Source organism: Barbatula barbatula (genome assembly GCF_947034865.1).
Source record: "Barbatula barbatula genome assembly, chromosome: 1".
In the NCBI taxonomy this organism is placed as follows: Eukaryota; Metazoa; Chordata; class Actinopteri; order Cypriniformes; family Nemacheilidae; genus Barbatula; species Barbatula barbatula.
Genome location: NC_136766.1, coordinates 8,245,438 through 8,260,856, shown reverse-complemented (window position 1 = coordinate 8,260,856; position 15,419 = coordinate 8,245,438). Strand labels below are relative to the sequence as shown.

Genomic DNA, 15,419 nt, shown 5'->3' with positions numbered 1-15,419 from the left:
CTTGTGCTGAAGTTCAAATGAGCCAAACAAGAAGATATCCTGCTGAACAAATCCAAAAACTTGCATTTTGCCTACCTTGGTTTCATTATAGTCCACTGGGTTAACTAAACTGCAAATAAAAGTTCATTTCAATGGTTTATATTATTATTATTTGAAGCGATTAAAATATTGCAAACAACTACACGTTTTTTTACACTGTATGGTCTAAGAGCAAAAGCATCCCCATAAAAACGACCCATTTGGCTTTCGTATTGTGGCTTCACCCTGATTCCTCTCCATTGTCCTCAAGCAGTCATTTATTGTTTTCTTCTGTGGGACAACAGGTGGTCATTGGAGAGCAAATTAAATATATTGTGGAAATGGATTTTGTCATTTTAAAACAATTAGCCAGGATTACTCCATTGTCTGTTATTGTTGCACGAGTGGACATCTGTTTAAACAAAGAAAGAATTATGAGAAATCAAACTTAATCAAATCTAATAAGGGTCTCTAGAGAGTGATATGTGGAGCTATATTCCTTTTACACATCTATTTCTGATATAATTGGAGGTTTTATAATGTCTGGGGACAGTGCTAGTCAAGGGATTTAAAAGAATCTCTGGATATTATTAATCACAAATTAGTTACAGACTTTTTTTTAATTACTCGACTGCCTATCCCATATGGGTCAGCTTTAACGCTGTCTGCGTTTTGTACATAAAGTAACAAGAATACAATTGAAATGACCCTAAGCTTTGATATGATATTTAATCACATCTTTAGAATTCTAATGACGTAACAAGAATTTGTACATATCTGAATTGATTAAGATATCAATGAAATATATACATTAGCAATTCACTTTGTATTGTATCTACATCTAATGTTTGTAAGAATTAATAAAACATTGCTTTGTACCAAACAGATATAGAGACAGTGATCTTTCTTATTGCTCGCCGAACTCTTTGTAAGTCGCTTTGGATAAAAGTGTTAGCAGGTGTTCACATTCATTTCAAGCATGTTCACTTCTATGCTGTCGAATTATTGATTCCTCTATTGATTTTTCATGTAGACGTCACAGATATTTCACTGAAAGAGAATCGAAATCCTATTAAAAACATAAAAGTGTAAATGTAATCCAATAAAGGCATGAAACTGCATTGATCTGCAGTCACAATCAATATCCGCCTTATGAGGGAAATTTTAGTGGAATGTCAAAAGAATGTTTTGAGGAATTTAGTTAGAAGAAACTGATAGATGTGTGTTCATGAAAACAGATAACGAACAACAGCCAACAGATAATGACAGGATTTGTTTGTTTTATTCTGCTAACTTTTATTTGTTGGATCAACACAAACAAATGATTGAAAGAATCATCGTAATCATACGAGTAACAGAGGGATCCAATGGATGAAACATCATGTCTTTCAGATGTAACAAGTTATGACCCTGAAACCCAAAGTGTAGGACAACATTATAATCTCTTCTGAAAATGTGGGACAGGTTCCGGAAATAAATAGAGGATAAACAACACTCAAGGTATTCTTCTGCTCGTGCTTCTTCTGAAATGCCACCACGGCCCTTGAATGCCAGACGCGCTGTGCTGTGACTCGCGAGACGTTCTCACACAATCCCACAATTCACGTGGAGGGGAAGCAGCTGCGGGTGGGAACATTCTATGAGGAGGTGGAGGTTGGGAATGCGCCGCCGAGGGAAAAAGGTCTGGATAGGTTACAAAGAGAGTCCCAAACATGGAACAAAGCTGGCATTGAGCGTTAAACCCCACTACTTGTAGCAGAGAGTCAGGTTGATGCGTAAATTTGCAAATGTCAAACGCGTGAGCACTGTTCGGCCTGTTTGCATGTATGTGTATTAAATGTAAATCTAAAGGAGTGGGATGCTCAGACATGAGTTGTAGTAGAGCTGCATACAGTATTAGTCGCTCCACAGTATCCATTAGATCATGTTGGTAAATGTCACCAGAGTCTACTTCGAATTGCTTTAAACCACCAAAGCTGTGCTAATGCTATTAACGCAAGCCAGTTACGTTGCTAGCCAATGTTTTTTTGCACTCATTTCTTGTAAATTTCTGATCGCTTGACTGTTTGAAAGCCTTCTAGAGGCTTGTTAGCTCTCACAGCTGGGTGAATTTATTTCGATCGTCGCTTTTTGCTTTTACGTGAGATCCTTGGCGAGCTATCACCGGTATTTCAGATGTTAGCTTTATATAGTGGGTCATTGTTAAGTCTAGAATACTTTGAAGGATGTAATCTGAACAAAAATCAGAACGTGGCTTGTGTGCTAAAATGCGAATTAAACGTGGTATTTGCTAATAAAGTTTCAGGCAAAAATCAACAAACAATTTAAATATATATATTTGCTGTTCTTCTGAAACCCAACATGTCCAAATTTGCTGTTTTTCAGGAAACACTGTACCTTTTAAATGGTTATTTACTGTGTTGTCAAAGTGGACAAGCACTTTTTATTGGTTAGATATTTGCAAAACCCAGTGACAAATAAAAAGGTTGACTAATAATAATAATTTATGGCAAAATAGTCACAAAATATAGAGATACAAGGTTTCAGAAGGACAGCAGCTATATTATTTGGCTATATGTTTTTAAATAGTTTAACACAGAAATTGTCATGAATTTTAAAACAAGGTTGAATTTTGACTCAATATTCGATCTGCTAGAAAAAACATGGCCAATGATATAAGGTCATCAGGTGAGTTTGCAAGACTTAGGCTCGGTTTCACAGACACGGCTTAGCTTAAGCCAGGTTGTGCATCTTGAGACAAAATAATGTCACTGATATATTTAAAGATATTTCTGGGCAAGTTATATTCAGTTAAGACAGGTCAAGCATTCATTTTAGTCTGGGACTAGCCTTAAGCCTTGTCTGTGCCTAATGTTCCTTATTCATCAAATTAAAGGGTTAATGTATCAAAAGACACACCTGCATGGATTAGTGCAGTCAGCATCTGACTAAGTCCAAAAAAGGTAGGCTACTGAAAATAATACATCTATTGGGAGTTCTGGGCCACGGCCAGGTTTTCCACAACCTTAGGAGACCTAAAGACAAAAATGCAATCCAATAGTGCAATGTAAAGGTCTGTATAATTTTGTGTTTAATTGTTAAAAAATGGAAATTTAGTTTTGCTCTCAACTGAAAATCGTTTTGTCACATCCCCGCATCTTTTATCATCTAAGGATGTTGGAACAATACACTCGTTGTCTTCACCATCTCAGGTTTATCATTCAATGTAGCAGGATGCTTAAATTTGACATTCTTAGACTGTCTGAACTGTCTAAAACTTAATGTAACTGAAAATAAGATCATTTTTAACTCCAGAGATTTAAAGAGGTCATTTCTTAATTATAACTTGAAACTTGCTTTATTTTTTTCTTTTAAATCTCAACCACAAAATAAAAATATATCATTTATAATGTTTCAAAAAACATTGTCCACAGATTAAATTGATCCTAAATTAATAATTTAAAGAATGCAATCATATACATGTTTTGTTAATTTGTTATATTGCCTGCTAATGCATCAAGACATACAAATCTTTAATGCAATTAACAATCCACCTCAGATTAATTCATGACAAATTAATATAGAAAAAGTTTGATCAACAACATATTAGAAGGAACCCTTAAGTTACAGGTCAAATGAGGGTTTTACTCATGATTTATATTTAAAACATACTTAAGAAGCATTCATATCTGAACTATTAGCTTAATTCATAGAACAAACAAGGCATCAAATTATTCATCCATATCATTTTCTTAAACATAGACATAAAAAAGCACAGAAGCCACTGTACAAATATCACGTAAAGTAAACTTAAAGGTTTGCGCATCTGTAAACAAAGAGGCTTAAACCCTTGTGTTTCATCTGAATCAGTTAAGCAATCCTGTGTAAATCTTAGAAGAGGTTAGTACCTATATTAATTGAACGTATCTGGTGTACCTGTCTGTGTTTACGCGTGTCTTTTTCTCTTTTCCCTGTTCCGCCTCTCTCTCTCTCTGTCTCTCTCTCACTCACTTGGTGTATTAGGCTGTGATATCTGAACCGTGCCTGGCTCTCATGTCTATGAAACTCCCCTGCCTTTGTTTAGGGAATATAATTCCCATTTGGGCCTCCCCTCATAGACATAGAGTGAGGACCGTTCAAGGGAGGGGGGGGCAAAGTGTGTGTCTATTTATGAGTTTGGAGGGGGGAATTCCAAACACCACAAATCAACGATATAAACTCGAAGAAAATGCAAAAAAACATTGAAAAGCATCCTCCCGTAAAAGCACCTCATTGGTTGCACACTTGTTGTACCGCTCAAGATGCCAAGAAAGATCCATGCTCCTGTTCTGCACAGCTTAAAAAATTAAAGCCCTAGCTGAGGTGGGGGGGGGGGCTCTGTGTGTGTGTGTTTGAGGGATTCGGATCCTGATCCTGTCATTATAGGCAGCACTGAGGCTGGAGTCATAGCTGGAGCACAGGATTGTGAGCGTGTGTGTGTGTGTGTGTGCATTTTTCTCCCATAATGCAGTGTGATAAGGATTGGCCTACATGGGGCTGAGAGAGTGGCGTCTGATGAAGGCTTGATTAGTGTGTTATCTACTCCTGAGCTGCTCCTGATGAAAGCTACTGACGGGGGAATGGCTGGGAAAACAGCAGACAGCTCCATCAAATGGCAGCTATGCTATGACATGTCAGCCAGGACCTGGTGGATGGTAAGTTTGGTGCTTTTTGGAACTTTTTTTCGTGTGCGAGTTTTTCCCACCAGTATTTGAATGACGTAACTCCTCCTTCAGTGCGATTCAGTGCATATCTTAGAGAAACGTGTTGAAGGGCAATTATTCGAATGTTAATATTTTCATTATTTGAAAAGATTTACAGTACGGTTACGTACAGAAACCTTCTGTGGCATTTGTTAAAGAGCATATTTTTTTCCCCTTTGTGTCTTAATTACTTTTTTACATCTTGCCTTTTTTAATCCTATGCCTAATATTCTAACCGTGACATGCTGTTATTGACAAAAGCGCGTGTTGGATAAGGATGTCACTGGTGTCAGGTGAGGTCAAGACCCTGTGTTAGACTCTGTGTCACGAGGTCAAGTTTTTTCACAAACCTCCTTCACATTTGAGTTTCAACGTACCTTAAACGTTTCAGGTGTCCATCCCCGTTCTTGCGTTTTTGAAATTGTGACAGTACTTCAAAGTCGTTGCAGTCGAGGACTAAAGAAAATTTGAAAACATGCAGTAGGAGAAAGATGGCACAATAATGGCGTTATCTTGTTATTCCAGAAGATGTTTTACGTCTAACATGCTCAAGGTATTTCTGGTCGTGACTTGCTCATTGGATTCGGTAATGCCGATTATAAACATTGTCACACAAGATGTGTTCTTCCTCTGCACTTGTTGGCATTTTCTCTGCGTTTGTCCATTTTTCCTCCTGGCAGACAAAAGGCTCTTGTTAGAGTTTTTGCTTTCAATGAAGCTACTGCTGGTTTTGATTCCACTATGAATATTAATTTCGTCTCAAACCCTTGCTTTTTTTTCTCCAGCCAGCCTCTTGTGAGTTATCATTTTGTTTTCTTTCACATGACAGGATTGGGATAAACGGAGATGCTTACTGTTTGTGTTAATCACCGTTTTCAGTTGATTTCTTTCTAATGAACTTCACTTTTATGATGATTAAATTGTTTAGAAACCTTTGTTTTGTTGCTCTGGAAAATATTTTATGATATAACACTTTTGTGGTATTTCTTTAATTGTAAGTTGTTTAAATTGATGTTAAAAGTCCTCTTTGAAACTCTTTGAAAAAATTAAACGTCTTTAATATGCAAACCTAATTTGAAATTACGTTATTCATTATTATACATCAGATTCATTTTTATTGGGAGGATTGTTTTATTTTTAATTTTGTGAAAATGACTGGTGCTTGGTAAATATAAAGAAAGTTAGTTAACTTGTTTATTTCTGGTTACTCTGTCGTTTGTAACTGTTTCTACTCTCATTTAATGCGTGTTGCAACGTTTTGATAATTATATTTTTATGATAATGATTACGTTTTAAGGCAGTAACAGATTTGTTTTTATTGAACTATTTTAAATATATTTTGTAGATTGGTTTCTATATATTTAAAGCCTTTACTCATATATACAATTACCTTTCTGATTTATGTAAAATAAGGAAATTGAGTTGAATATGTTTTATAATATATTTTGACAGTCTTATGTACAATTAAATATCCCTCAAAAATGTGGAAAACAGAAAATATTTCCATTGTTCTTGTTTCTCCTAATTACACAAACACATCTGGTGCACAATTTCATATAATTCATATAACATCTCAAATCTGGCACTGACTCACCTGCAGATGGACTTGAGAATGATCTAAACAATGACGGGAGTCCAGACATGGTTCAGTCTGGAATGCCACTCAGATACCCAAAACTAAATATTAGAAGTTTCAGCAGATGCTGGGGTGGGCTTCACAGAGAGGAAAGTAGCATTTATGGCTAATCCCTGTGGCCAACAGTCGTTCATTAAGGTACACACTGCAGCCCCCCCTATTTTGTTTATTGAGGGTCTCTTTCATTTTTCGTAAGAGTCCCTCTGTCTGGCTTGCTTTGTGCAGCTGGGAGACCGATGTCAGCCTGCATGCAGCCTCCCAGTAATCTGGCCTTCAGATGATGCTCCTGCCGAATGTGGGTCGAAGATTAGCATAATACCAACTAATCGTGAATAACATTAGCATTGAGTGAGGCAGTAATTAAAATGATTAGCGGTTGGGTAGAACTAAATGAGGAAATTCGTTGACAACTGCGTTACAGATATTGATTTAAATGAGAACTGGGCTGGGATGCTCTGGGATGTTGTTCTGATGATGGGAACATGTCAATAATGGGTTGACAAAGCGCTGTTTAGAACTTGCACTTGTTAAATCTAATGAATCCACATCTTGTGTCAGGTGTGCTCTGCATTATTCAGTCAATTGTGACTGTAAACGCATATGTGTGTGCATAAACCAGGTTTCTTATTTCCCAATGCTGAAGGACACAGGGTCTAACCGTACAATGACCAGCATTGATCAAAACACGGGAATAGTTCCACCTGACATTATGACAGGGGTGACGTTGTGGTTTCAGATGGGTCACCTTGGTCTAGACTCAAATCTTCTAACTGATCTTATAAGTAAACGGTATTGTTTGTCTGCAAGCTACACTCTCTCCGTAATCACAGTGTTAATTATTCCGGTTGTTGGGCACACCTCGGGTTCGCTTGATCCTTATCATAGGGATCAATCTCAGCTTCCCACTAACTGCGCTCTGATGCTGCTCGAACAGCATAGTGCCAGTGTAGCATGTCTAGATCAGTGACTCTCAACTGGTGCCCCCAAAATGGCTCACAGATCTGTACTGAAAAGGTCGTATATCAGACAATACGATGTTAAACGCAACTCATAAAATGCAAGTAACCATATAATCAACTTTTAACAGACAGGAAAAATGTGGCCCAAATCCCCAGTACTTTTCCACGTATTCATCTGTCTCTTAACAGAAGACCAATTGGATCAAATGTTTATTATATGAAGGCTAAAAAGCCATTTACAATTCAGTAAAAGATAAGAACATATTACCCACAACATGGATGTACTCGCATAAATAATAAGTAACTTTGTTTTAACCTTCCTTTGGAAACAACTATGATACACATGGAATGCATGTTTCTGGAAGGGAGCAATTTCAAAACCCTATGAAAGACAAAATATGTAGTCAGATCAGTTAACGTATCTTCTAGAGATCAGATGGAGACCATTTTGAAGAAAATGATGGAACAGCGTTCTTTAACTGCTACAGCGATGTGTAGCCATGCTTGACAAAGATCTGCTTAGGGCAATTAGAGAACATAAAGCCTCTTTGTTCTAAACAGGTTTGGGGGGGTCGATGAGGGGACATTGAGAAAGAAAACGAGAATAAGGGGAAGCGTCAATGTATGAGCAAGAAGTGCTGCATAGAGGAATAGCATGTATCAACACAATCTGTTCACTTTTGGCAATGCAAGTATATGAACTAATGTTAGATTTCAAAGTAATCAATATTGTGTAAAAAATTCTGTGAAGGGGTTCAGTGTGAAGCTCAGAATTGATAGCACAACCCTGTTTTAATAGCTCATGACAATGGAGTATTCATTGTTTTCTTTATTGACAACATTGATAAATGTATGATAATTGATGAATTTTGATTACTCAATTTAGATTTTCTTACATTGTTTACCTGTAGCATTAGTCCTATACTGCTAACTAACTGTAATTATTTAACAATATGGTGTCTACTTCAACAACATTTTTATGCCATGAAGTTTAATTAAGAGATGTTTACATTCATTTACACACAGTACATGAAGTGCTCAACATGCATTAAGTCACATTAACTACAGACAGAAGGGTTTAAACATTTTATGCCAGTCTTTACACTGCTACTGTGACACATCAACGGCATAGACCTTTTAATATTATTTGCATTTGAAGCATTTGGGTAACAAAATTACACAAGTTTAAAATGAACGTCTAGTAAGAATCAGATAAGCTTTATTTTCAGTTCAACCATATACAGCTTGTACAAAATTAATTAAAACAACATTCCTTGAGGCCCAGTTTGCGCTGCAAGACAACAAAAGACATGCATTTCACTGTTAACATTTATATAATCTGAAAATTATTATCAAAAAAGTTTGAATAAGAACTTAATCCTCATGGTCCTAGTTAACCATACAGTGTGGGGACTAATTGTCCCCCAAAGATACTGCTCATCTTTGACCTTGTGGGGTCAATTTTTGGTCCCTATGGGGAAAGCGTTTAAATCTAACTTAATTTGAAAATTTAAAAATGCTTAGTGAGGTTTATGTGAGGTTAAGGGGACATAGTATAGTTTGTACAGTAAAGGCATGATGTCTATAGAAAGTCCCAACATGGTAATTCAATATGTGTTTGTGTCGTTGTGGCCGGTCTGTCAGCTTGGGGTTGAAATTGGTCTGACCACGAGGGTCTCGAATTCTGCTGTAGACGGCAAGAGGGTGTTATATTAGGGATGTGGGGGTGTTCACAATACCGGTGGCTTTGCGGATGCAGCGTGCGGTGTATGTCTGTGATAATGGGAAAATAGACCCCAATGATCTGCTCACCTGGTAAAAACGATTTAATGCATATCAATGAATATCAAGTGAACTCCTGGCTGAATTCAAGGAGCAAAAAGTAAAATGCTTGTTTTATAGTGTTAAAGTATGTTTGTATAGTGTGCATGTTAATAATTCAAAAACCTTTCAAAAATGTTATGATACTAAATTGTACTTGTTTTAAGTGAAGGAAACCCTATTTAGTAAAAAATCAAAGATCAAACGTTAGACCGTGATGCTTCCACCGTTGTGTCTAATGAAGATGCACATTGTTACAGGAACATGTGTTCTGTGACCAGACAAAAGCCTGCAGGGATGCGCATTTCATGCGACATAGGTGCATGCTTGTCCTGTCAATCAAGACCTATTGAAGTGAGGAGAGAGACAGACGCACATAGAGAGTGAAAGCAAGTACACAGCAGTTTTGCCTGGCTCTTCTGTGGGGGCCTGCTGCTTCTTTCTCGTAGCAGAAGGATTGACCATGGATGTGTGTGTGTGTGTGTGTGAATTGGACACAGTGGTTTTGGCAGGATTCCATGTTTACTATAAGCTTTCTCCTTGTTTATTTGAGCGTGCATCTCGTTGTTGCTCTTTTTCTTGATGGCGGGTATGTGGCAGAGAGGAAAAAGGAGGGCCTTTATGGTTGCCAACAGGTGCAGAAGAACTGACACTATTCATGTGTTTGATTGTGTTTTTGCTCTTGTGTATGCAAGAGGTTTTTATATTAAGTTGGACGACAGGACAAAGAGGTATGACTTGGGGAAAAAACATAAAACAAAGTCACATATTCTTACAAAAGACACATAAATGCATGTTTCCAACTTTATTGGTTCCAACTTCCAGCTTTAAATATCATTACAATGACGTGAAACAAACAAACCAATTTGATGAGTTTGATAGTTAATATACCTTCACAGTCATTTTATTGAATAGCTTTGGACAGTGCCTTCAGTAATCTCTGTCATCACAGTAAAGCATAGTCTAAAACTGCTAAATAAACTGTAGTCTCATATTGATATAGTAAATACTGTATCAGGTTTTATTTAATTGTCTATTAAAGGCAGAGGTTTCGCTATACATTGTAGTTTGCTGCCCTCTGGTGCTTAGATGGTTAGATGATATGTTGTCTTCATATTGAAAATGTAGAGAGAAGCCTTTAAGAAGCTATTTTTTAAATGACCTAAACATTCATATAGATATAGGAGAGATTTTATGGTTCTATTTGAATATTTTTAAACAATATTAATTGAATAGTAAAAAGCTGTTTGGAAATGTATCACATAACTAAATTATGTCCTTATTCATCATGAATAAATTAAATACGTCTGACTTTGAAATAATATAATGCTTACACGTTTTGGAGTACTAACAATGTACAGAGTACGAACTGCGATCACGCACCGCAAAAGTTCATGCCAGACAGTCCACTACCGCATCCTCGTGGACTGAAAACAAAACTGTTGCCATGTCTACCCATACTCGGCCCACACATTACATACACCTGTGGGTTCCAGAAAATCCTGTTCACCAAAGTACTGTCATTATTTTTATACGATCTATACGATCATGCCGACTACATTTTCAGTAACAGCTGTTTTGATCATTCTTAATTTTACACGATTCTTCTCGTGGATGTTTTCAGTCATTCAAGTACGTAGAGCTCATTTACAATTGGACTATTTTTAAGAGTAGGCTATATAAAGTGTACAAATAACCTGAAGTTTTTGCACTTTTTTTGAGAAGTCACATTGAATCAAGAAAATATATAAAAACGTCACTGCTCGATTATACTGTTATCATGCCGTGACCCGGATTCGAACCGGGGTTGCTGCGGCCACAACGCAGAGTACTAACCACTATACGATCACGGCGAGCTATCGGAGCAGTTGAACGAGCCGGTTCTTTCACATCACTGCAAATTTTAGATTGTGGTGAAGCGCTATATTTTGTTTTATAAGCAAAATATAACGTCAGACCTAACTTTTAACACAAGTAAAGTGTAGCCAATAATCTATGAGGATATTGCTTGGTGTGATGTGGCAATAATGTCACGATATATACTTCACTATGACATCATGGCTCCGTGTTACGAAATTTGAAAAGGTTTCGTCAAAAATGTTGTCAGTGTTTATATATTGCGTTGGCTTCACGTCATAATTAATTTTATCTTAATAATCTGTGGGAACCCTGTGGTCATAATAATATAAAAATATTAATCTCACAGTAACGGATTAATAATATATCGCAACCCACGTCATGTAATTTACGTCTCTACAGTGCAAATTGCCAAATAACAGTTATTATTTAACGTAAATTGACATTATCGAATTAGATAAATCTATCGATTTTTGAGAACGTGCGCTCGAAATAATAAAGGTTGAACACCGTGGTAAGGTCACTGAGCTCCACTGGGGGTCATAGTTCTCGCGCAGGAATCACTTTAAAACAGGCTGCAGGTCTGCTTCTTTCCATAAATTATCATAATGTGTTTTATAGATGTGTATTTAAACAAGTGCACTCTAAAAACACAACTTTATATTTTGATTAGCATCGCATGCTTTTGCAGGGGAGGCCCTCTGATAACATTTGTGGGGGCTTTTTGCGCAATTAATATATTAATTTAGCTTAAAATGTATTTATGTCGAGGCATTTATTGATGGAGAACACTTTATTTTTTATTATTTTACATTAATAATTATATCGCATTGAAATTATATCATTTTACAATTGTAAAAATATGAAAAATGAACAGCCTGCCTTGCGCTTGAGGCTATGTTAACTGTGACAAAAACACGATAAATCATTAAAATAATAACTGGGAAACCTTCTGAATATGTTTTACCATTAGCCTACACAAGCGTTCTAATTATAATGACAAATGATATGGCTTTTCAAATGGTGTAACATTTAATGAATGTATTAAGCAATATAATTGTATAAAAAATGAATGGGAACACATAGGTAGCTTTTACATTCCAATTTTGTGCAGTACAGATGTTTTCTCATTTATGCTTAAAGTGGACGACATAAACTTAGGTGTTAAACCCAGCCATCCAAGCTCAACTGCACAGCTGTACAGCAGCACAGAGCTGCACCTTAATGCTTACTTTTTTTTGCGGAGAGAAGTGTTGGGCAATATAATATAATGATTTTGTGTTTATATGAAACGGAAAACTTTGACATTTCATACCAAAATGTGATAAATGATGCCTTAAATAATTATTTTGAAATTTTTATATAGAAATTTTGAATTTGGGCTCACAACAATTTAAGGCATAAATGAAACACAAATTAATGATCCAATGAATTCAAATATTCTACTAATTTATGTCATACATGTTGGGGTTCCTTAATAGAATAAAAAATAAAATGTGTAAGAGAAACCATAAAAAACTTTAATTAAAAAAGCCATAATTGCACTCATGACGTAAAATGTAGACATGTAGAGCAGATGATCTTACAACGAGGTAAGGCTCATCTTTAAGCCTTATTAAATTAGCCGTGCGCCCATTTGTCGTCATCTTAATTGATGTATGGTTTTATAAAATTCAAGTTTTAATGTGTGGTATAAATTGTTCAGAAGCAGTTATCATTTTGCATTTAGTTAAAGAATTTCGATATTTCGAAAACCTGTTTTTATATGAGTCCAGATTTTCTTTAGAATCGGAATCTTTATAATCTTATTGATCATTTTTAGAGACTTCTGAAACGAAACATCGCCCACTGCGTCCGCAGGGACATTAAACGATAACTTCTGTATAGAAAATGTGGCGTTGGATGCTTTACCTCTGTATATAAAATGGAAACTTACGTCGGAGGCTGTATGAGGTTCTCTGCGCGCACGCGACAAAAATCCAAACTCTTGTTAAACTTGACAGCCACATGTGAACAGAATTAACAAAAATATCCAGAAGAACATCGAACCATCTTTGTGTTAATTCATACAAAAATTTACGCTTATAGTGATTTTCTATCCTAAGATCGTGACTGAGCTTGCCGAAGTTTATGTCTAAGAATTTGCAGCCCCTTCGCTTCATTTCGTATCACACTCCACCTCCTTGATATAAAGCTCCAACAAGCCGTGTGTTTGTTTTCACAAGTGTGATGTTACCAGAAGACGGTTAACGGTTAATTCCAAAGGAGTAATTTGTTTTCAGAACTGATGTCTTTCATTTAGTAGCGATTTGTTTTGGGAACGAGTAGATTACAGACTATCACGACCAACATGAACTTTTCACTGCATAATTTGTGTCCTACAGATTATGTGCCGCAAGTGAAAGTTGAGTCTTTGTCCGGAGCGACACATGAAAATAATTACATCTATGCATTAGATAAATAAATAGAATAAATCATAACACCGACAGCAAACACATTAAATATTACTGTAATTAAAACATAATGAACAGATTAAGAAATGTTCACAACGAAATGGAACCAACAAACAACAATTACTGAGTGTTTAATGTATGGGTTCTGTAAAACACGTCAAAAGATTGATCAGGAACTGACCTATAGGGAAAGATAAGATAAACAAATATATTCTTGTTGAGATAAATAGGCTATATTGATTGAGGTAAATAAAAATCCATTTATATTGTTAAATATTTAATATAAGATTCCTAAACTACATATTTTATTTAATTTACCAGAATACCATAATGGATATAGGCCTACATTGCAGTGTATGATTTCCATTTATTTATTAAGGCTGGTTACATAAATAATGCATACATAGGTTTATTACCCATGTTTCTACTTGTCTGTGTGCCATAGTCTACACGTTAAGGATGCGAACGTGCATCGGAAAACATTCTCATATAAATGTGCATTATTGGATTATTATTGGCTTCACCGCAGAACCGTGTATGTAACGGTGGTGTTCTGTTTTGGATCGATGCCATAATTGTGCTCTCTAACCGTGCTGTCTTTCTTCCTAGTCCCATATACATTTCTAACTATATTTTAACACAGAAGACTATAGATGTTTTAAAATGATTTAAACGTGGCCTGTCGATGGCATATTGGAAAATTATTCTTTGTTTTAAAGCAAAACAGACAAATATACCCTCGGACGAAAGCAGTAAGGGAGGAAGAACTGTTTCATATAATTGTCACCCTCCTTAAATGTATATAATAGGCTACATTGATTGTTTAAAGTATTTTTCCTAGAAAATCCATGAAAAAAACTAATGTACAAGTCCAAAATGCACACAGGAATGTGACCTCACCTCGGGCACTAGTCTCAATTTCGGTCGGTCTCGCTTTGATGGGACTTGGTCAATGTTAATATGCAAATAGTGACACTGCCTGCCGAGCGGAAGTGAGGGGCCTTGGGCATGGAACGCAGAGCGCATCGTCGACCAATCAGAATCGAGGATGTATTCCAAATGCGCAGCTCAGTTCGACTGCTGCGAGCAACAGCGACGACAGACAGAGAAAGTAAAGGCGCAGACCTTCCCACTGCTAAAAACTCAGCCTATTCTGGACCGCGTTCAACTCAACCACCAAAAAGCTTTCCAAAACGACTGACTCGCAGAGGAAGGACGAGAAAAAATATCAGAGGTGCTCGCTGACTTGATTTTGCCGACTGTCTGCCAAGAATTCTCTTCCGGTGTTCATTTTTGTAAGCACTACAACGTGAAAAGACAAGGAAAGAGAAAAAATAAAAAAGCATTCTTTTTTTACTTTGAGACATGTGAACGTACCGGCTTCATTTTCATCCGGCCTCCAGGAATCCCCGTCAATTCCATGCAATACAGTGCAATGGTACGTTATTATGGAAAACACTGTGTTACTAACATTTTGTCAATATTGTTCCTCGAGTTGCTTTGTTACGCGCGTGTAACTTCTTCGAGTCTTTCTGTAAAGCAAAGTTAAAATTTCCCTGGACAAGACACTTAAACTGCAAACTCGCGGAAAAGGATAGATGTTGGATTGTTAATGTCATGTAGCCTGTATTGGCAGGCGTCCTATTTGGGTCATATCATTGTGTCAGAAGTTGGTGACAGAGTTTGTGCCTACGGAGATCCGCTCTTGGCATGATTCCTGTGTTAGCAAAACTCTCCCCCCATTGAATAGCAGTGCACTTTGGCACGGTGCATTAGCGTGAATACCTGGACAAGTTGTGTTGATATTTACTATTGTCACCACTTCACAGTTCCCTTCATTGAAATGCTTGTATGCATTGTAATGCTGATTTACATAATGACATTATCTGTCACTCTATTAAGTTTTAATAAAACGAGATAAACGACACTTAAA

General features: G+C 36.6%; 1 protein-coding gene across 3 annotated transcripts in view; it reads left to right on the top strand.

Moving 5' to 3' along the window:
• Positions 1-4,616: 4,616 nt before the first annotated feature.
• The window catches only part of LOC306891988 (nuclear factor 1 B-type-like), a gene marked incomplete at its 5' end in the record, with an annotated part of 78,080 nt that continues 67,277 nt past the window's right edge, over positions 4,617-15,419 (top strand). Inside the window, one exon of one of the 3 annotated variants that reach the window (XM_079452668.1) lies at positions 4,617-4,712. In XM_079452668.1, coding sequence (XP_079308794.1) covers positions 4,617-4,712 — 96 coding nt within the window. Of the gene's footprint in view, positions 4,713-14,524; positions 14,925-15,419 lie in introns of those variants that run through there. The other 2 variants (XM_079452665.1, XM_079452667.1) reach the window with 2 other exon arrangements.